This window comes from Odontesthes bonariensis, chromosome 11 (genome assembly GCF_027942865.1).
Source record: "Odontesthes bonariensis isolate fOdoBon6 chromosome 11, fOdoBon6.hap1, whole genome shotgun sequence".
Taxonomy (NCBI): Eukaryota; Metazoa; Chordata; class Actinopteri; order Atheriniformes; family Atherinopsidae; genus Odontesthes; species Odontesthes bonariensis.
The window spans coordinates 23,247,366-23,270,727 of record NC_134516.1 but is presented as its reverse complement, the minus strand read 5'-3'; the positions used below and the strand labels follow the sequence as shown (position 1 = coordinate 23,270,727).

The 23,362-nt window shown below is 43.0% G+C and overlaps 2 protein-coding genes across 8 annotated transcripts in view; one reads left to right on the top strand and one right to left on the bottom strand.

The window, feature by feature from the left end:
• The window catches only part of atp11a (ATPase phospholipid transporting 11A), a 40,853-nt gene extending 34,022 nt beyond the window's left edge, over positions 1–6,831 (bottom strand). For 6 of the 7 annotated variants that reach the window (XM_075477998.1, XM_075477997.1, XM_075477999.1 and 3 more), the window contains exon 1: positions 6,361–6,830. Coding sequence is in view for 6 of the 7 variants with exons in the window: in XM_075477997.1 (XP_075334112.1) it covers positions 6,361–6,405 (45 nt within the window). In the remaining variant the exon portion in view is untranslated. Of the gene's footprint in view, positions 1–6,360 lie in introns of all 7 variants that reach the window. The other variant, XM_075478000.1, reaches the window with a different exon arrangement.
• A 1,588-nt stretch (positions 6,832–8,419) lies between these two features.
• Positions 8,420–23,092, top strand: tubgcp3 (tubulin gamma complex component 3). Its single transcript, XM_075477995.1, has 23 exons — positions 8,420–8,598; positions 9,599–9,706; positions 10,293–10,360; positions 10,637–10,714; positions 10,841–11,049; positions 12,023–12,201; positions 12,537–12,649; positions 13,597–13,722; positions 13,815–13,883; positions 14,095–14,227; positions 14,326–14,492; positions 16,364–16,474; positions 16,617–16,725; positions 18,004–18,193; positions 18,327–18,462; positions 18,571–18,639; positions 18,730–18,865; positions 18,968–19,056; positions 19,445–19,576; positions 19,667–19,807; positions 19,892–20,008; positions 20,105–20,199; positions 20,696–23,092. Exons 1-23 carry the CDS (start codon positions 8,523–8,525, stop codon positions 20,760–20,762), a joined length of 2,718 nt encoding a protein of 905 aa, XP_075334110.1. The 5' UTR covers positions 8,420–8,522; the 3' UTR covers positions 20,763–23,092.
• Positions 23,093–23,362: the final 270 nt, after the last annotated feature.

Here is a 23,362-nt window from a genome sequence, read left to right as displayed (position 1 = left end):
ATGCAGTCCGATACCGGCATTACTTTTACAGAACAAAGACATGCAAATATTCATGTGCAATTTTGTACTGTAGGTGGGCCGGTGAAGAGGCTACTGAGCCGGCAACAAATCAACACCAGAGCAATTATCTAAATCAAAGCATGAAAATGTTGACATTGGAGAGATTGGAAAATCTGACTCATAACCACAATCTGACTAAGCCACATAGTTTACATACATAGGCGAGGCAAACTGTGACTCTTATATGGTAATATGTCATCGATGAGCAGGTCTGGTATTCACTTTACAGTCATACTGGGATGACAAACACATAGAAAGTATCGTTATATTCCTCTAAGCTAGAGGTTTCCTTAGATTGTGAAGTAAATACCCAGAAGTCAAAATGATAAAAACTTACATCTCTAACATTTTACAGTAGGAAACCCTGAACTGAAGATAATTAGGATTCCAAGAGAATCACTGTAAGAGCTGATTAAGTGGTTTATACAAACTTGTTAAAGCAAAACTGCTCATCATTACAAGTTTAATATGATCATTATGTGCATTAAATGCATCATTGTAGAGCTGATGTGACTTAGTTCTGCTAGCCACCCAATAAGCTCTGCGATGTTTGCCTGGCAATGTCTCGGACGAACAGAAAAAGACAATGGAAAACGGGAGCAGACATTACGGCTAATGGAAGGGGTTGAAGGGTAATGTCTACAGTGCACCGTCAGCATTTGGGAACCAGGGTGCTATCATTCCCTCGTACTGAGAGAACATTAAATATACCTGCCCCCATCAGCACTTTCACCGGCGAAAGGGAACAATGATATTATGATGACCCAAGTTCAACGTCGCTCTCTTTGGATAGAGGCCTCTATGCACCATTAACCCACAGACATCCATCATCTGCCTCCTTGTTCAATGGGCTGAAATACACTGCTAATGTTATGGTGTAACATCACTGAAACAAGCCTTTAATGGGGCTCACGCTCTTGTTCGGGTACTGTTCGGGCGGTTTGACGAGGAGCCAAACGGTTTAAAGACTGCTGCTGGCCATGAAGGAATACTAAAAAAAAACGAAGATAAAAGTCAAATCCTGTCATAAATATATTGTAATATTTTGAATTTCACTTTAAATATTGGCCATTTTTCATATTTACATATGAATCCGAGTCTGCAGATTCTGGGATATTTGTGAGATCGATACTATCTGATAAGCAACGCGTTTCTTTCCTTCTGATGGTCAAGTTTTTGCTGTGAAATCAAGCAGGTGACAGCAGCAACCGGTCAGGCAGGTGGTGAAACAATCCCAAGACCGCGTGGCTAAGTTGAGAGTCTGTAAATCCTTTAGGTAAAGAGGCTAACCCTGGTGCTCTTTGTGGATTGTGGACAGAATGGATGAGCAGGTGTTTAATGATTAGCATGAGGCCGAGAGGAAACCTGCTGATGCTGCCATACATGAGCATGCCTTAAGAACCACTATACAACACAGCACATCCGTGGCCCTCTGTCTCGATAGGATAACCCCCTTGTTGCTGTATGAAGACTCATCAAGTCTTTCTGGGACCATAATCCTCTCTCAAGGGTTTTGAGAACCCGTGGTGCACGTTTACATGATTTTACGTGCTGATTAATTTAGCTCAGTTTTAGTCCAACTATTCTCAAAAAAAGGAAGGAAAAAAAAAAGTCTTGCTCTATTGCCTTTTGACTGTTTCATTTGGCAATAAGCTGCACATGACGGTGGTTGGTGGCTAAATGAGCATGTGATTAAAATGCTCATGCTTCCTGCGTTCAGGATAATATGAACACATGTAAATTAAATGCCAGTACAAACCACCTCCTCTTTGCATGGATTGGGGACCGTCTGGTATCAAGTAACCCCGGGGTGTGCCTGAACCCCACGGTGAGCACCCCTGCTGTAGATGACGCCATAACAAGCCACACAAACATCAACCTGCATTGTGCACCAGTCTGCTATTGAATAATTGACGACTAGTCTGAGCCAAAGAGTTCATGCGATCCGCTGCCCTCTGCATCACCTGGCTAATACTGTATTCCCCTTTCTGCTTGCTAACATTCAGCAACAACTGTTTTACACTCAACAAAACAGTCGCCAGCTTCTATTTGCTCACTCAAAACACTTATTCGTGACTCATATATCAGTTAACATGGCTGATGTGCAGCCTGCTAAGTGAAGGAATCACAACAGTTAAAAAACAAACCAGGTGGAATAGAAGCTGTAGATTTGAGCGTATTGCTGTTAACTGGATTAAGTGGCTGAAGGTATAGTGAACACCAGTAACCCTTTAATCCACTGTGTGAGGGCAGAAAGCCAGAGAGAGAGAGAAAGAGAGGAGAGGCACTTCCTGTCCAAGAACACCGCCGAGGAATGCTGCCTGGCTGCTTTAATTCCCCTCGTTGCACAGCCCATACCTCACAGTTGCTTCACATCAGCTGCAGAGCTGTATGTGGGATTTTATGTTGTGTTAAAACCAAAGAACATTTCAATGTCACTTATTTAACAAATCCGAGCTAACAGCTATAATAACGCACAGTTGTTAGATTAATCTAACTATGAAACATCAACCAAGAGAGCACTGCTTATAAATAATATTAATATATCACTGTAGTACTGAACCAAATTAATTCATTTTATATCCGATAATATCTTTATGTATCAGTCTGGTTTGACCCATGTGTATCAACAATAGGGCTGGTTATCGCAACTGATTCTCTGAGTCGATTCAATTAAATTTCTGATTTGAATGTCTATTTGAATCATTTTGTTTCTGTGCAAATGTGGCTTGGATATAAAAGATTCCACATCCAAAATGCTGCCACACATCTGCCTTCGAGTTGATGCACCTCCAAGCTCCCTGTAACGACCGACCACACCACTTTAGTCTTTTTTTACTGGCATTATAAAGGTAAAGACACCTATGTTAGATTCAAATCACAGAAATAAGCCTTTTATTTTTTAAACAAATAAATACTAACTAAAGCCATCTCTTCCCCGAAGGCGTTTCTATAATGATCAAAGACTCTTTTGGCCCTAATAATAATAATAATAATAATAATCCATGCACTACACAGTGAAAAGGGACTTTTAAACCTTTTCCCGAGTTGCAAGCAGACAGACAGATCATCATCATCCTCTACTGTTTTAGATTTTCTCATGATTTGATAATTATTTGGCATCTTCAAAGACAGGCAGGCATTACCTAAAACTGATATTTAGCTCTGTATATGTACAGATAATAAAGGCGAGGCGAAAAGGTGAGGCTTGTTTTCCTCATTTTGACATTTGCTAAACGCACATGTGAGCAAGAAAAAGGAAAGCAATGACACCACATGTCCGAATCATTACTTTTACAAAGGTCTGCTCTACATCTCAATATTGTGAATCGTTCCACCTGTAAAGGTAACGTTCTCCGAGTACGGGCGGCAGCTTCTTATCGTGTTTGGTACACCTTATCATAAAATATATAATATGAGATCAACTGTTTGCCAAAGAGGCATTCCTGCTCATCTGATATGAGTAATTACAAAGACCTTGATGTCAGTGTTTGGCAAAGTGGACAGTATCTAAGAAGAAGAACTGCGCTAAAAACACTGAGGACTATTTAAAACATTCCTACATGGTAGAGGGCTGGCATTCCAGCTGAATAAATACAGTACCCTAGTTCAGAGCTCTGTGTGTTACTGTGAATACATTTTGTTCTCAGCCTCAAAAATGACTTGTTAGACTTTAAAAGGAGCCGTAGGCTTACATAACGTCCTCTGCCTTTTCCCTAATCAGAGATGGCAGTAACTGAGGAGAACGGCTCAATCCAGTCTACACCACAGTCAGTACAGTTACATGCACAGCTGAGTCGAGCTATTGCTACAGCTATACCTCGCCATTTTTTTCCAGACAATCATCCTTGTTCACCGAGTGAATTCTGCTGCTTCTAACTATCTCAGTTGGAGATAATCAAACATGTCACGGCTCTTGCAAAACCAAAACCGACGTCGGGAACAAGAGGTGACAGCAGACTCCCTCCTTCTGTGTCGTGAAAGAAATTTAAAGACTTAACAACGTAATATTTTTTTCGTCACAATTTCTGATGCATCTGACAATAGAAGCTGAAAAAAAATGTCAAAGCGAGCAGCTTGTTTGGGAATTTGCCCGCATCAACAAATGCTTGTGCTTTCAGAAAGATGCAAAGAGATAGAACTTTAAAGCGTGCACAGAGCACCTGGCTATTTGAGTCTACAAGCAGGAGGGATTTGATCCTCATTATCTGGGCGTGTTAGTCCAGTTTTGAGGAGCTCAATTTCACATGATTTTGGTTGGAATGACATGTTTACATGCATTGTAAAAGCCCAGTTTTGGTCGTACGAACACAATCATTTGTTTTTGCTGGTGTTGCATAAACATGCTGACTGTAACTGGCACCCAGCAGGTTCAAAGCAACATCAGTTAAATGTGATCGTTTCCCCAATATTTTGTGCTGAAAACACACAACGCCGGCGGTGTACTTTTTCAAATATTCTGCATATCCGTCACATGGCATTTCTGATGCATTTCTGTGTGCACATTGTGCTTCGGAACGTTTACATTTGCGGCTTGATTATTTTCAGATGTGTTTTCAGGGTCGCGGCCCATAAAAGAATTCTAAACGCATTGTCCGCTCTCTTTTCAGAGTCGAACTCACTCAGTTCTGTTTATTGTTCAGCTATCTTGAAATCACAGAGTTATCATCGCGCCATAAAATGTGTAACGGTCGGTCTGTGTACTCATATCAACACACCTGCAGCACAGCGACTTAAAATAATGGTTTCAGAAAGCAGATACAAATATAACTACGGTTTATAAAACCATGAGAGAAGTGATACCTGAAGTGATACTTGGAAAGAAACATCAGGAATCCTGGCCCATTCAGTTCCAAGGTAACCATTAAACCTTACTGTGAAGACTTGGACTTTGATAAACTTTTGTTTTACTACACAGTAAAAAAGACGTAACAGGACATTTTATAAACATCCTATAGCATTTATCTCCACACTGAAGGCTTTTATTTCTTGTTGTATAATCATGGTTCGGCCGGTGTGGAAACAATCACATGATGGACATATAGTTCCTTTGGACTTTTCACCTCTTTTATTGCTTGAAATCGCTGAAATTACACATGAGCACTCTTTGCACTACAGCAGACGGACGTATTATGGCTTTTAAGTGAAGACGAACATTGGTAACTCTGTTGTAAGTATGCAGCAGCAGCAGTTTCTTTGCGTTTGGACTTTGGTACCAGCACTGCAATATTTTAAGCGCAAAACTATTTCCAAGGACCAATCCCAGCTGCAGACCTCCTCAACATCCCACAGCCTGTCAGCTGCAGACTTGTCTTCTCACTACACGGCTTCCACTTCTCCCTCCAAACAGCAGGGATTTCATTTCATCTGCCTATTGCAACAGTTGGGAGACCGTGTCTAAGCCTCAGCTGAGCGCGGGGCTGGGGGTATGAACTCACTGGAGCTCGAGAGAGTGAGGCTTGCTCTGCCGGGATTATTGTCAAACACATTACTGTGGAGCCTAATGCAAGCCTCATCCATGCAGGCTGGCTGCCCCACTGCTGCCAATTGATCTGACTAGCTCGAAGAAAACAACTGGATTACATAATTCATGTGACCGCTCCATTTGCGGTCTTGTTCAGCAGGGGAAAAGGAGCTTAATAGATGACAGTGAGTGCCAGTGATAACTGCTTTTAGTGGGCATCCCTCCCATGCTCTGCCATGAGCAGATCAGCACTGCAGCCTGATCTGGTGAGGTTACTCCACCTATCTAAATACAAATAAGCTGCTTATTATACTAGCGACCTGTGTTCTACAACTCAAAAATCTGACGTTTTAACACATTATAGGCGGGGGAAGTTTTCTCAACCTTCGCCATTACATCCAAATCTGTGCTGAAATCAATTCATATCCTTAATTAAAAGAGCGTAACATAGTATTCTAAATGCATTTCAACCCTCAAGGTGTAGTCCACAGCAGAAAAAGTAAAGTAGCCATTCAAGGGACTTTACAAAACTGCCGAAAAACTTGACTTAGTATATTGAGGGGGAAAAAAAGAGAGCCCCATTTGGACATAAAACTCAGGGGAAAAAATAGTGTTGATGGTGTTTGTTTTTTGCGCCTCAGACTCCCTTCCACTCCCTCTCGTGAGTGAAATTGTATCCGGGTGAGTAGCTGCTTCGGCGAAATTTGAAACCAAAAGTGCTAAAAGTGCACACGATTTCTCATCAGAAATATAAATTGCTCGAGTCTGGACAGAACAGACGGCCAGGGTAGGCGAAAGTGGCAAACAAACCGGGATGTAACTGGTGTGAAACTTACATATCGGCTGATGAGGGTCCGGAGAGTGCTGAAATCCATCCCCATCCTGTTCCTCTTCCCTCTACCGACACTTCTAGTTTCTCGGTCTCTCTTTAAAAGTAGGCGCTAGCTTCTTTTCATTTCTTTCCCTTTGTCCATGACTTTTCTCCCTTCTTTTCTTCTCAAACAAGAAAGGACTTGGTCCGACAAAGCTGCTCGCGGCACTGTAGACCTGGTCTCACCTACAGTCTGTAACAGGCTTTACTAGTTTAAAAGGGGGAGTGTCTGCGTGCCGCTTTTACTGCAGTTTTAACACACTTCATACAAGCTCAGACATGTGGGCTGCTATCCCGAAACGACTGCGACCCAAGTCACCCAACTTAATATCCGCCTCTCTCCCACTTCCTCGTCCCTCTGCCCCTGTACTAATAATCTTCTTGTCTCGCGCCGCAGCCAAAGAAGATTTTCTCTCATGTACGTCACGCAGAACCAGGTGGTGGCTGGAGGTGAGCGCATGCGCGCTTTATTGTTTTTTGTTTTTTTGTATGTAATTGATTGGTTGTTTCAGTTAATTATGGGCTATTGATTCGTTTCCTCTGGCTCGGGATATTCACCAAGTTAAAAAAACATGTAATATTGAATTCGGTAAACCCAATCAAATTTCATCAGATGTCTCACAGCAACATGTATGTATTATGTCAGTGCGTGACATACGAGAATAGTCCAGGTTAAGGTACCCTCACCCCAAAGGTGCTGTCCACGCTGGGGGTGCTGAAACCATCTGATGGAGGGCATAGATGTAAACTCTCGTATCAGTTTTCTTAATATTGGACCGGATTTCTTGAAAACACAACGTACGATTTTGTTCATATTAAAATAAATAAAATAAAACAAAATGTAAAAGGGGCAAAAGTCTGATGTCCTGATGTCTGCGGTTTGCCATCGCGTTTTAAAGTGCTTATTCTATGGATACGTGATTAATTATAACAGAAAGATCTCCAATGAATCGTGACAAGTCCGCTTGGGAAATTAAATCACTTAGCCTATGTGAGTTCAGACAGGTCGGAACCATAGTGCTTCGTTTCAGGGGGGAGTTATTTTCATTCATTTGTCCAGCCTCCGTTTCCTGGAGACGCTTTTTCGGCGGGTTCGGTTGAATCGTCAGTGTAAATTTCACCACAACAAGAGATACTATTTCCTGTTCTTACCTTCAAAATATAATCAACCAAACTGGGGAATATATGTATGTACAATATATTTCCATATCAAACACCAAAACAGCAATAAATAAATAATTAATTGTCATTAGTTATAAGTAAATGTTATTCTTTATGGTAATTAATGTCAATAATATTGGTAACCATTTGTCTTTCCTTTAATAGTTGTTAGAAATAGTTTAAAAATGGACAGATGAACCTGTTTCTCCAGGATGCTTCCCCTCATTTTTGTTAATGTTATATTGTAAACTTGAAATAAATATACTTCTGATTACCCTTTCTTTTCTCTTTACTCCTTTTTTGTCTTTTCTCATTTATTCCTGAATGGTCGACCCTTTTTTTCACCTTGATGTTTTACCAAGGTTTGATTGTGAAGCAACAGCCACTGGATTTACAAATATTTCTTAACGGGGATTAAGACCCAGAATAACCAAAACACTTTGGTAATTTTTTTTTTTGTTTGTTTGTTTTGAGTTTCTGTTTATTTTTTATTCTGTTTATCTATTTTTAACCTATATACATATATATATATATATAGGCTATATATATCCTTTTAAAGGTATTTGTGTTGTATTTGGTGATTTTGTGATTACATTTAGTTCTTACTCTTGTCTTTGGAACATTTCATATCATCATTTTGCATCTACTTGTTGGATTTTTGTGGTCATTGTAGTTTTTTTTTTTTTTTGGTTGCTTTAATTCATTCACACCTGGGCAACAGGACCTGTGGATGTTAGTGTCCGTCCATCTGTCTTCACAGTCACACAAGCTGTTGTGAGACTTTCAGTTTTCTTACTTTGAAGGAAACAGGAGGCCAGTCGTGGTGGCTTTCTTCCCGCCTGGTGGTAACTTGACCTGGTTTGTCAAAATGGCGTCGCTTGTAGCGGGAGGCTGGAGTTAGTTCATAATCTTCTGTCGCATTTACTAATTTATCGGGCGACACACGGTACGGTAGCCTCGGCCAGTATGGCGAGTCTAGATCAGAAATCACCCAATGTTCTTCTACAGAGCCTCTGCTGCAGGATCACGGGGAAAAGCGAAGGTACATCAGTTAACGTTAGCTTGTTCCGCGCAAGCGCAACACTAAATATCCAGGAAACTCTTGGCGAACCCAATTCAAAAACGTTGCTCTTTATCGTTGCTATTCGCCTTGTTCTTCACACGTATTTCAACCATGTTGTGAATGTGATGTCTAAAGCTTTGGCGGTGACTGGCAAATTCGGCCTGTACATATCACATTCTAGCCCCTAAATTAATAAAATATTTAACGTTTTACACATCGGTCGCCGGCTATGCCCTGTGTGTTTTGCGACGGAATGCTGTAGAAAAGGTTGAGGTTTTTTACAGCAGCACTTGCCGCTCATCCCTAATGATATTCGCCGAAATGCAGATACGTGTAGAGTTTATTTCTCTACGGCTTTGCGTGGGAAAAAAAAGCTAAAACCAGACAAGCTGATTAAGAATGAATGATTACTGTTTTTTGCTAGCTATCGCCAGCTGCATTGGACAAGCGGCACGTAGTGGGGCTTGGTCAGTGAGGCTGTCAGCCAATTGGCTCGACTTGATGCTGCACATCGCGCCGAACAGCTGCCGATAAGATGCACCATTGCGCTGTGCGCTTTGGTTTTATGAAGTGGTTAGCTGCTCACTTCAGCTCTCTGTATGCTTGCTAGCCCCTTAGCGTAATACGTGACATGCACTGTTTGCACGGCTGCGGGATGCACCTCTGTCCCGGTAGCTGCAGGCCTCTCAGATGAAGGTTTCCCTTTTTTAACAAGAGAGGCGGAAAAATATCGACCTAATTTGCTCGTTTTTCAGTCTCTTTCAAGTGACTGCAGTGTTGGCTATTTGGACAGATATGCCAGCTGTTGTTCACTAAATCACAATCTTTACCTGTATAATCATTTTTAAAGCAAGGCTGCAATGAAATCACCCCTGATAAGTTGAATATGTCACACTTGGCAGCTCTTTGGGTCACAAATAGGAAAAATTGTTTCAAAGTGCTGCAGTGACCTTTAGTCATGAGTTATTTATCTCTCCAGCTGAAGTTGCCCACCAGTTCCAGTATGCTGTGCGAGTCATTGGCAGTAACTATGCCCCCACTATTGAACGAGACGAGTTCCTGGTGTCGGAGAAGATCAAAAAAGAATGTAAGTGCAGCTTCACTGAAATGGTCCCAAATTCATAGTGTAGGAATCAGTGCTACTTTTGTGAAAGATATGCACCATCAAGTCATGGCGCATTGCTTGATTAAGTCTCTTTGACATCAGTTCTACGAGCATAGTGAGCAATATGTGTTCTTCATGTGTGCATTTTGATTTTTAATGCTGCAAAGCAGTGGAAATCAGCAATAAATCCTGTTTGACCTACGCTGTAGCCAAGGTAGCACAATTTGCGGGAAACATTGATCAGAGCAGAACAGAAATAGCACAACACTTACAGATTGTGATGACTGGACTTCTTATACTCACTCCTAATGTGATTTGATTGAGACAATTAAATAAGGCCGGCTGGAATCACAATATTTTTTTTTCCCGTAACTCCTACAAAGCTCGGCTCAGGGCAGGTCTGATGTTCCCAATTCCCCTGTTGGAGGACAGGAAGGTTTTTCTTTTTCTTATATATAAAAAAAAAAACAACTGAACTTTAACGACTTTGGCTTTTGTTCGTCTGTTAAACGGGTTCATAGTTCAGGAGATACCCCAGGCTAATTAAGTGTTGATGTTGTTGTTGCAGTGCTGAAGCAGAGAAGGGAAGCAGATGCTGCCTTGTTCTCAGAGCTGCACAGAAAACTCCAGACTCAGGTTAGTGTTTGTGTCGCTATCAGCTGTTTTCCTACCAGCACAGAAAACCTATCGAAGTCACCAGAAAACTATGATGGAACATTTTCCCCTTTGACCTCAAACAACATATTTGTATGATAAGAATGAACACATTAAAACTGGTAAGATTGAGCGCTGAAGATGGGCTGACACAATAGTAACTTGTTTGTTAGTTCATGTATTGAAGTGGTAGGTTTTTTTTCATGGCATATCGTTGTCCTCTGGTTTTATTTCGATGGTTTCATGATTTGGTTTCAGAGTGTTCTGAAGCACCGCTGGTCAGTCCTCTACCTGCTGCTTAGTCTCTCCGAAGACCCCCGCAAACCATCCAGTAGGGTGAGTGACACACACACATTTTCCATCCCATGTCTGGTATCAGTTCCAAAGGATCACAGTTAGGCTAATTAACTCGAATCAAATACTTATTTCTTACTTCTATCCAATGCAAACCTTCACTGTCAGGTCGGAAACTATGGCGCACTGTTCGCCCAAGCCCTTCCCAAGGACGCCCACTCCACCCCGTTCTACTGGACTCGACCGCAGAGCCTGGCCCTGACCTACGGGGACAGGAGCGCCGGCTTGTCCGCAAGTGTTGGGACCAGCGGCATTTCCAGCCTCGGGGTCTACACGCTGAACGGACCCACGCCGACGCCACAGTCGCTGCTGGCAGGGTGAGTTTAATGTCAGCTCACAAGCGCACTGACTAAAAAGGGACAGTTTTTATTTATTTGTTTTCTACATCTAATTTACATCTTCATGCTTGCCTCACTTCTCTGCTGTGACCGAGCAGTTCGACCGCAGGGACTCGTTATTCGTGTGTTTAAAAAAAAAAATAAATAAATCAGTGTGATACCAGAAGCATCAATTAGTGCCTGAATGTGATCTGGCCCCTTGGCTCTGACCTGTTACACTGTTTTTATGAGGCATCAGAAAGCCATTTAATTCCATTTGCCCTCATTAATGATGCAGGAGTCATTCTGCCACAAATGACCATCAAGCTGCCTGGGCGCACCTTTGAGTCTGAACAGGGCAAGTCCTCGCCTCAAAGCGTCGGGTTTTCCTAGCGTTGAGTTGTAATAACGTTTGGACATTGCAAGTTATGTTGCTGGAAATCACCATGTTAGAAAAATCTTTGCTCTGACTTCATTGGTAACCCTTCAATCTGGAGGTGCTTTTATGAAATGTGTGTTGGAATTTCAGATTTCTAAATGCCAGATTCATTTCACAGGTGCTAAAACTATCTGGAATATCTGTCTCTCCTATTCCTGTCCAGCAGCTCAATTGAGGAAAATACCCGCCCAGATTTATTGTAGACGAGGTGACAGTCCCTGTGAATATGGCCGTTGAATGTTGATTATGAGTATCACATCATTCCTCTGAGGTGTGGCCGGCAAACTATTTCCAGTATTTTCTTTGCCTGAAAGGGGTTCTGCTTATTCAATTATCAAGTTTGTGCTCTGTACTTACAAAGGGGAACGTGCCTCTTAAACTGTAAATGTACCCACTGAAATCTCCAAATTTAGTTTAGGTTCAGTTTAAGCTCGGTTAGGTTAACTTACAGGATTTCTTCTTGAACGTAGCCTCTCTGAGTATCCTTGTTTTTGTTTTGTTTTTAACCCGGTCATGTTTGCTTGTTTGTTTCAGTCAACAACCTCAGTCAGCAGCTGTAGGTGCTCAGCCTCTGGGCTCACGGTTAGCCTGGGCTCTACCTTTAAGCTCCTCCCCTTCTTCTGCCACCATCCCACCTGCCGCTCGGCCAACCCTCGGACCTCCAGCTCCATTGGCCAGAGTGGTCCGTCCTCGCCGAGATGGCGATGCAGCCGGTGAGTGTCGTGTAAAAAGACAAATGAATGAATGGTTCCAGGTTAATCAGCATCCACCACTTTGAGGAAGTTTTGTCTGATTTATTGAGCTCAAAAGTGCTAGGAAGTAATTAACAGCTACATTAAATGCTAAATATTTAGTATTTAAAGGACCGATGGTACACATCTGCCACTCTGAATTGAATTGTTTCATACAGTTCTGTTCGGTTGTTTTGTTATTTTATCCTAAAGATACTGTGGACATGATACCAAACTCTTTGACTGCTTTCTGACTGAGCTCAGGTTTCATCTCGGATGTTCACTGTGATATCTGTCCTTTCTACCCGTGTCTACAGGCGATGTCAGCGAGGCAGCGTTGGTGCGGGACATCCTCTACGTCTTCCAGGGAATTGACGGGAAGTTCATCAAGATGAACGCCCAGGAGAACTGCTACAAAATGGACAGCAAGGTACCCAGACCTGCGTCGAGTCTCGACCGGCTTTGGACGGACTGATTTGTTCAGAAAGCTGCGCACGTTTACTCATAGTAACAACACAGGATGATCCAACGAGATTCATCAAGATTTAAGTTGTCGAGCATCACAAAGATCACTTTCTCTTAGAAGAAGAGCTGAGGTATCATATCTGCCCCTTATACAGTGTAGATGTTGTGATGAGGTTGTTGTTGTTGTCGATTGCTCCTCAACAGATCGATGCAAAGCTCTTTGGCTCCGGGCCACATCAACTTCTCTTTTCTTTTGTCTGTCCCGTCAATTTCTTTTCATTTTGCTCTCCTCGCTCTTTGGCATATTATCGATAGACAGGCCGTAAATGGAACTTGTACCACGCTCTCTCAGTCGCTCTAAACATAGACTCACGGTCAATGTGCTGACAAGGTCCTGATGGAGAAGGAGCCTCTGAGACCGGAGATAAATCAGTCAAGGATGGAGATATTTGGGAGCCTTTTTTTCTTTTTACCACTTAACGTCTTTGTAAAACTCCCCAGATAAAGCTTTTGTTAAGCAGATGAAACTTTAATGCGTCATTAAATGTGAACTCCTCTCCAGCAGGTAAACCAGTCTGTTCCTGTGAGGAGACCAGGGTAAATGTAGTAGCTGTATCATGGAAACTACGCTCATTTTTCTCTCTATGAGAGCAGACTATGATGGATGATGCTGCATAAGTATAGTTAATTTCAAATCTTGTAAAATTGCATTTGGAAAAATTTAATGTGTGTAAGAACACATTTCAGTCAGTTTTTTCCACTAATTAGAATAAAAGTGGTTTAGTTTAAAGAATTTACGTCACCATCGGAGTCATCGGCTTCCCGATGCTGATGCGTCTCATCTGTTCGATTCCAAATACAAATTCCACATGTTGTGTATTGTGTTGTATTTAATGAATGTGATTTGTGTAGGTGGTGCTATGCAAGTCCCTGAGGGACACCAGCAGCAGACTGGCCGAACTCGGCTGGCTCCACAACAAAGTCAGAAAGTACACCGACGCCAGGAGCCTCGACCGGGCCTTTGGATTGGTCGGACAGGTGCATCTGCATTTTCCGTATATATTGATCGACCTGTTATGTGTTTTTTGTTTTTTTTCTTGTCCTCACTCCATCTCTGTCTCTCCCCTCAGAGCTTCTGTGCCTCGCTCCACCAGGAGCTGAAGGAGTACTACAGGCTCCTCTCAGTCCTCCACTCGCAGGTAACCAGACTAATGCTCACATCTGTTTCTCTTGGGTACAAAAGAGCGTTTCCCCTCCTGCTTTGGGTTTTACCATCACCAGCTGCTTCGTGTGTAACCAGAGGTTTCAGTCATTTCAAATTAGATGATAAAATCAGTAGTTTTTCCTGCATTAAGCTGAAAAGTGCCCACTACGTCTTATCATCGCCTCTTGTTTGTGTGTGTCTTGCAGTTACAAGTAGAGGATGACCAGGGTGTAACGGTGTGCACAGAGAGTGGTTTGACTCTGAGGAGGCTGCTGGTCTGGATGTACGACCCCAAAGTGAGGCTCAAAACGTTGGCCGCCCTCGTTGACTACTGCCAAGGTGGGTTGGAGGTCCGTTTGGGCCTGCGTGTGTTTTATTGGCTCTGGTGTTTTGAGCGTCAGGCTAAGAGGCCCGTACCTGCGCTGCGCCTGTTTCAGGTCGAAAGGGAGGCGAGCTGGCTTCGGCGGTCCATGCTTACGGGAAAACCGGAGACCCGCAGATGAGGGCGCTGGTTCAGCACATCCTCAGCCTGGTGTCGCACCCCATCCTCAACTTCCTCTACAGGTGGATCTATGACGGAGAGTTGGAGGACACCTATCATGAGGTACCCGCACCTCACTGATCATTTCAGTCCATCTGGGCCTTTCTCAAACACTGCACTGCAAACCTCATCCCAAATGTGGTGTGTCCACAGCTTAATGAGGGATCTGAGTGTTGGCCTCTATGAGGTCCTTTTTTTAAGAAAAAGCCATTAAGAGTTTACTGCTCATTTCTGGAACATTGCTCTCTTCAGCTGCTCTGATGTTTGACCCCAATGAGAGAGAACATTAGTGTGAGGAGGAGGAGGAGGGGGGAGAGAGCGGCAGAAATAAAGAGAGAGAGGAGAGATAGGCCAGCCTTTTAAATGAGGACTGATGAGAGGAGTGTAATGGAGACCACGGTGATGGATGTGTCTACTTTACTTCCCCCTGCCCTTTCTCTTTCTCTGGTTCTCTCCCACAGTATTTATGTGCCCAGCATTAACTGTCACATAGCACTGGGCTGGGTTTAAGGGCACAGAGATTAAGTTATTGGACCCTTAAGGAGTAAAATCACCCTGAAGTTCTCACATGCACGCACACAGCACATTAAAACACATGTGCGTACGGTGAAAAAAGCCCATAATAAACAAGGTTACCATACCAAATACCATGTGTTTTTGTCTTTTAAATACTCAGCCTTAGTTAGCTTTACTCATATTACTAACAAAAGTCTGAATGTTACTGAGGGAAACTAAATCTGCTGTTAACCAAAAGGAGGAAAAATTAAGAAAGACTTCATTTTGAATGAAAAAAAAATTGGTCAAAATGAGGGAGGGTTTACATTTGGAGAAGAATTGTGCAACATTTAATAAAAAGAACACTTTGCTGTTTGTTTTTACCGACGATTCGTGTCGTTTCATTTCCCCGCTTCACCGTTCTGTGTGTGTGTGTGTGTGTGTGTGTGTGTGTGTGTGTGTAAATGTGCCATCTGTTATCTCACCTCGCTCTCAGAAATGTGACATTCAGCACATCGAATTATGTTAGCAAGCCACAACAGAAAATAAGCTCCACATCGTTAACGTCGCATTATGGCATGGCATCTTTATTTATACAGCGCATTTCATACCACAGGCAACTCAATGTGCTTTACATAAAGACAAGGCATTTAAAAGATAAAAATTAAAACACAGTTAAAAGCAATCAAAGAAGAGGGGGAAAAATAAAAATATAAAAAGTTATCATTAATTAATTTATTTAAAAGTGAAGAAAATTATTCTTACTGGACACAGCGTCACAATGGAAGAGGGACTAATGCAGACTGTCAACTGTAATGCATCGTGATGCTTAATGATGCTGTTTTTTATTAATATTCAAGATAATATATAGAACAAATAAAACACCCATATTTAAAAACCAGAGCTAATAGCTGTTTAAGTTTAGTTAAACAGTAGACACACGGTGGCTGGTCAATAATCTTCCTATTAAAGATTATAGCACCCTTCTTGGTTACCATCTGTTGTACTGCAGGTGAAAGCTTTGAATAAACCTCTACCTAAGTTTTGGTAGTTATTTGTAAATTCTAATTTAAGCCAATTAGTCTGTGGGGTTCTGCGTCATGGGGATGCATCCAAGGGAAACTGACAGTTGAGAAGCTCAGAAATGTATCAGGATACATGCAATCGATAGCCTTTAGGGTCCCATTAGAAAGCCGGTTTAGGCCGTGCTGCTCTCTGGAGTAAATGGAAGATCTAAGTGAATGTGGCAGATGATGAAAACTTCTCTCCGTGTGCCTATCTGTTCACGGTCTGACAAAATTTACATCCTGCCAATCTAAATGAAGTCCTCCTGTTGTGTAAATTCACTCTACAGTAAAATGAATCTGTTAGAAACGGTTTTGGTCTAATTATTACACGTTAAACAGCTTGAAAACTAACTGTGTTTTTATTTTGTATAGTTCTTTGTAGCATCAGATCCCAACGTGAAAACGGATCGCCTGTGGCATGACAAATACTCCCTCAGAAAGTCGATGATTCCCTCGTTCATCACCATGGATCAGGCGCGCAAGGTACGCACACACAGCGGCAAAAAGAGACCTAAATCCAGGCTCGCACACACAAGCCGTGACGCTATGAAACGCAGCCGTGTGTAGTGACGACCAAGTTCCTCCACAACTAAACATGATCTCTTCCCTCTGTGTTTTTTTTTAGGTCCTGCTGATTGGCAAATCCATTAACTTCCTGCATCAGGTTTGTCACGACAGAACGCCACCAGGCAAGATCACACCAGCGTCCAAACCCGCAGATTCCCCGAAAGATGGTAACTAAAAGTTACAACAGCTTTTTTTGTTTGTTTGTTTGTTTCAAGAACTCTTCGTTTTATCAGTGTTGTTTAGGCAAGCATGCTACTGACAACATTGACCAATTAGGATTCTCTTTTGTCTTTGTTGTCATCGTATTGATGGTATCATATTGACATATGTTCGTGGACTGGCAGCGATCGATGCTCTTACCGCTCGCTGGCCTTGTCCTTCTCTCCTCCTGACGGTGGAGAACAAAGAGCCGTACTTAGCCATGTGCTATTGATTCGGTCTGTGGGACTTCATCTGGCCAGCTTGATCTGTAGCATTTTAACTGGTCCAGCTGAAGGTCATCGCACAGGTACAGGTCGGGTTGGACCACAAGAGGATATTTGCACGTTTGACCTTGCAGTCAGTGGCGCAAAAAGTGGGTATGCACTATATGCGGCGCCAAAGCGATGGGGGAAAAATAATTTCGAGCAGGCATCGTTTTTATTTAACAGCTTTTGTGCATGTGTAAATAAAATGATCATTAACAGTGGTAACAGCAGCAGGAGACCACACCGGGTGTCGCTCCTGTCAGCTAACAACAGGAAACTGAGACTACAATTCATGCAGGCTCACCAGTACTGGGCAATAGAAGATTGGAAAAACGCTGCCTGGTCTGACGTGTCTCAGTCGAATTAGTGGCGGAACGGAAAAATTACATTTCCGCTAGTTCCGTTAAGGGGTTAAATTAAATTTTGGGTAGTGCAGCTACCGGGTTAATTTGTTAAATAACTGAAATTTACCCTTAAATTGACCCTTTTTACGCAAAATGAGCTTTGCACCGCAGAAAATTGCAAGCGCGTAGCGCTAATTGTTGAGGATGTGCACTAGCGTTGCTCCAAACAAAGAGGCAGCCGTGATAAACACATGTATCCATAATCAAAAGCAAGTATATTTCTGGCCTAAGAATGAATTAATAGAATCCTTGGACAACAAGCAACACTTTGCAGCCCTTTTTCTAGGTTTACATGAAGCTTGTGACAGTGAATCCTACAATGTTAAAAGTTATTTAGACCTATTAGTGTAGGACTGTCTAAGGGCTCAATGCTGGGACCACTGCCATTCATCACATATATTCATTGTACGCTCACCGGCCACTTTATCAGGTACACCTGTTCAGTTGCTCCTTAACAGAAACAGATAATCGCATGGCCACAACTCATGCGTCTGCATACCCCTCAGAAAGTAGGTGGTTGCGCCCCTGATTGTAGCAGCCGGAGCTGAAAGCCCTTTTCTCTGCGCTCTCATAGCTGCAGAGCTGCTGTCGGACCTGGAGGGAGCGTTTCAGGAGAAGATCGACGCGGCCTACTTTGACACCAGCAAATACCTGCTGGACGTTCTCAACCGCAACTACCTGCTGCTGGAGCACCTGCAGGCCATGAGGAGATACCTGCTGCTGGGCCAAGGAGACTTCATCAGACACCTCATGGACCTGCTAAAGTTAGACTTCCCGAGTCCTCACGTTCACCGCATACACATAAAGCACCGTTATGACACACAAAAAAAAAAATATCAAGCCGAACCTCCAGCTGTGAGTTTGATTTTTTCTGTATTTGTATTCTCTCCCCCCCAGACCCGAGTTGGTTCGCCCGGCCACCACATTGTACCAACACAACCTGACTGGTATCTTGGAGACGGCAGTCAGAGCCACCAACGCCCAGTTTGACAATGCAGAGATCCTAAAGAGGCTGGATGTCCGCCTGCTGGAGGTCCTGTCGACATCTACACTGCTGTTCTTTTGTAAAAGTGGCAGATTTTCTCTGATAATGAGTCCTTTGCTATCATTGTGACTTCATTTTGTCTTTTGTTGCCTTCAGGTGTCTCCTGGTGATACAGGCTGGGATGTTTTCAGTCTTGACTACCACGTTGAAGGACCCATTGCAACGGTAACACGCGCACATACTTTCTCCCGTATTTTCTTTTTTTGTCCATGTAAAGGCACATTTACGCCCTTATTTTACTCATGTGCGCATCAGGTGTTTACGAGGGAGTGTATGGGCCACTACCTCCGTGTGTTCAACTTCCTGTGGAGGGCCAAGAGGATGGAGTACACTCTGACAGACATCTGGAAGGGACAGATGTGTAACGCCAAGCTGCTTAAAACCATGCCTGGTAGGTAAACGCATGCATATATAGGGGAAGCGTATTTGAGATTAGATTATATTCAAAGAGTCTGTCGTAATATGGCCTGTCCTTGTGCTTTTAACCCTCCAGAGCTGTCTGGCGTGCTGCATCAGTGTCACATCCTGGCCTCCGAGATGGTCCACTTCATCCACCAAATGCAGTACTACATCACCTTTGAGGTCAGACCATTAGCGGCGCGGCTGTTATCGCGGGCTGAAAAGCATCAGCGAAAAGTAGCAATTACAGAGAGAGTGGCAGTCCATTTTGTCTGGTGAAAGCAACACTGCACGGTTCAGATTTATACGACCGCTGGCTCCAAGATGAGCAGTAGGTGGCGTTAATTCCCAAGTCTGAACTGCAGAAAGAGGGAACAAGCAAATGTCATTTATAATGTACAGATTTTTAGTATTTTTGTTTTGTTATCTGTATCTTAATAATATAGATAGTTGGTTTTTTTTTTTTTTTTTTTTTTTTCCCCTCTCAGCAGTTTTCGGTTTATTATGTCTTATAAAACTACAATATTGCTCCCAAACCCTCGTCCTAAGCTGTCTGTTACTGTTTGTGTAGGTGTTGGAGTGCTCGTGGGATGAGCTGTGGAACAAAGTGCAGCAGGCTCAGGACCTCGACCACATTATCGCCGCCCACGATGTCTTCCTGGACACCATCATCTCCAGATGCCTCCTGGACAATAACAGCAGGGTAGCGCACTGCTTTTTTAAAAAATCTTATTCACATTTTTAAATAAACGCACACATCTTCTTCACCTCTGCTTTTTATCGGTCCGGGCAGAGTCTTTTGAACCAGCTGAGGGCCATATTTGACCAGATAATAGAGTTCCAGAGCGCCCAGGACTCCCTGTACCGCTCGGCGCTGGAGGAGCTCACCCTCCGACTGCAGTATGAAGAGATGAAGCGGCAGAGAGAGGAGCAGGTAGGGAGCTGAGGACGTGGCTTCTGAGCTACAGATGGTGTGTGACACTACCCCATCTGAACTAAAATCCGTCTGCCGATTCAGGGTGAGTGGGGAGTGACCGCTGAGCAGGAAGCAGGGGAGAAGAGGCGAATTCAGGAGTTCCAGGATACGATACCAAAGATGCGTTCCCAGCTTCGAATCCTCACCCACTTCTATCAGGTACCGGCGTGAGCCACCTCTTAGCGAGCTTCGCCTCACATCTCCCGCTGGAGGTTGACATCTTTTTGTTCCCCCTCTCCCGGCTCCTTCTCTCAGAGCATCGTGCAGCAGTTCCTGGTGCTGCTGATGACCAGTTCGGACGAGAGTCTGCGCTTCCTCAGTTTCAGACTGGACTTCAATGAGCACTACAGGTTCGTCTTTCAAAGCTCCATAAAGCGCAGCGTCCCAAACGGTGAAAATTGGACGCAGTTTATTTTTCTCGAACTCAGAACTTGTCCGTTTCAAACTGAGAAAAGGGAAGTTTTTAAATCTTTTAGACTATCAACTAAAATGTGCTTCTCCCGAAACTGTCAAATGGGGATTCTGCAAATGTGACCGAGACAAATTAGTGCAACACCAGTCGGAACCAGTTAATCTGGTGGAATTTATGTTGAACATCAGCGATATTTGCTCAAATGATCTTTTCTTTTTTTAACCAACGGACAGAGGAGCCAAGAGCCAGGTGAGGTCAAAGGGCTTGTAGAGCAAAAGCAAACCTTTTAGATAGAAAAATGATCATGAGTGGTGTTGTAAAGTATAAACCACGCCATAGAGCCAGTCTAAATAGTACCTGCTCGTCCATTTGGAAAGTAGCATAGCTGCGTTTATTTCCGTCGCTGGGTTTCTAAACACGTTTCAACTCTACAGGGCCAGAGAGCCGAGGCTGCGGGCCTCGTTAGGCGCCACCCGAGGGCGACGACTGTCGAACATCTGACGTGACAGCAACAGAGCAGACGGACCACGCTTCCCATCCGAGCGCAGGGTGTGACCTCACGCAGCCCAGCCGAACAGCAAACTTCACACGCTTCACGTCGAGATGATGTCACGCCTTGGAGGAGCGATCTGACACGGCTCCGGCGGTCGCCAAAGCGATGACATCACAGCAGACGGCTCAAGGGAAGTCGGCCGAGCGCGATCGCACAAATGAATAAAGTCCAGAACTTTTCAAAGCTTTGCAGAAGCGCAGACGAGTGGAAACGTGCGCCGGGAGGTCGGCGTGCAGCGAGAATTCGGCAAAACATGAACTGATTTTTTTTTTTTTTTTTTTTTTTTTTTTGGTTGGGGAGAATGTCCACGCACGTGCGAGGCCGAGGCGGCGTAAGCGGCACACTGAGCTCTCCACGTCACACAGGGCCAACTTACATGGCATGCCTTATTCATGAGGAAAAAAAACAAACCTTTTTTTCCCCGGTGTGGTTGCCAAATTCAGTCCCAATACACACGATGTTTGTACATAGAGTGTATGCAAAGATGTATGTATGTGTATATGAGTTTTTAGACATCAGCACCTCTGGCTTTCCATCCTCTCACTTGGGTTAGACCGATATGTGTCTGATGTCCATTTCTTTTCAATTTTGTACTTGTTGGAAGTTATTAAAATGATAAGTTGTAACCATTTTTAGGACGATTATTCAAAAGATGAGTGTTAATGCTGGAGTTTTGTTCTCATTAAGATGGGAGAAAACCTACAGAATTTGAGCGCTAAAGCTGACAACAAGGCAAGTCTTTGGTGTGCGTTTGATATTTTTAAACATCAGTGTTGGTCTAACCCCAGTTCTTCACCCCCTTCTACTTAAAATTCAGGGTCGTTTTTATTTTTTAAAGTTTGTCAGGTCAGCTCGATCACAATCATACAGGTGATGATGCATGAAAAAAAGCAAGCTTGCTTGACACCAGGTATTAATGGTTGTTTAAGCTTCGTGCCGATAGTTCTGTAACTGTCGGCCGTCTTAAACAAATCTGACTTCAGACTATTGAGACGAGCCCTTAACTGACCACCGGCTCTTTCAGGGGATGTCCTCAAGGGTCGACTTCATTGTGATTTGAATGTGCTTTCCTGTCCGTCTGATTTTAGAAACACAATCCTCACAACAACCACAACAACCTCATATCTCGTCTCATAAACCACAGGAACTAGAACTGCTCAGATGTTTCGTCAAAAGGAAGAGAAAAGTGTTGATATTTCTACGTGAAAGTCTATGTTTAAACGATTATTTGTGAGAAGTGTTTACTTGGGGCCTTTCTTTTTCTGAGGCGAGCCTATTTGGAAGTCATGAAGAAGAATTGTGAGCGGTGTATTTCAGTGAGGTCGGCTACATGTTTATGAGAAACTGTATTTAAAGACTGTATTTGGAAAACTTTTTGCATCATTTCAGAATGGAACTATAACATTTTTTGATTTGAAAAGCCGAAACCGGAGAATTTTCTTCCCGTTCTGCTCTGTTTTAGGATCGCGATAAACTCTGAAGTTGTTGGTCATTTTTGGGTGGAAGTTGGCACAGGAGTCGCAGCTCTCAGCTGCGATTATACATCAAAGTGGGAACGGCCTCCAGTATTTTCTTAAAGTGCATTGGCGTTTTCAAAACGAAGAGTAACCAAAACGCGAGCAACGAGGTGGGAATTTTACAGTAACTGGTCACCTTATGATCATCATCTCGCCTTGTAGAAGCTCCGACGCACCAACAGGGACGTTCAAACTTAAGCAGAAATGATCATTTCCTTTTTTTTAAAGTAGTAAATAAAGTGGCATAAATAGACGGGCTAAAATAATTAATCAATAATGGTGAACTATTTTACTTTCGACCTTTAAGTTTAGCTTTTTTTAACGCAGGGCTTTTCCACGACTAAATAACTACTTCTGTGGCCTAAACTACATGTCATAGTTTTTTTCATCGCAGCATTTTATATTAAGTTCAGCAACAGACATCGACTCACCGACTAAAGCTTCTTCACGTAGGTGTGTGTGTGTGTGCTGTGATGTTCCAGGTTTGACTTTCTACTTTCATTTTTTTACTTTTTATTTATTGTCAGTGAAATAATTGGTGCTGCATTCGGTCCGTAGGCCACTTAACTGCTTTCTGACAATGAATTCCACAACATAAACGTGTCAAAACATCAATGCGTGATATGACTTTAAACACCAAACTGAACCTGGGTCGGCACCTGCTCCCTGTCCGTTTCTGTCTCTATATTGTACAGCACATAATATATAGAAAATGGGGATGCGAACCGTCCCATTTCTTTAATAAAATGTTTGTTTTTTTATGAACTTGTGTTGTGGTTTTATTTTTCTCTTCCATCCTGTGTCTGGGTTTCATTTGATTGATCCTACTGCCACCCTCTGGCTGTTTTTCAGAGGTAATAACTGACCAGACAAACTGATACTGAAGGTTTAGTCCGGAGAGGCCAAGATGCTGAAATATCAAACGTTTCCCTTTAATGCAGTTCGGGTTAATCTATTCGGCAGATCTTCACGGCTTTGTGAACATGCAAATTGCTCAGACTCCGAACCCAAGTAGTCTGTTTCTCCTAACT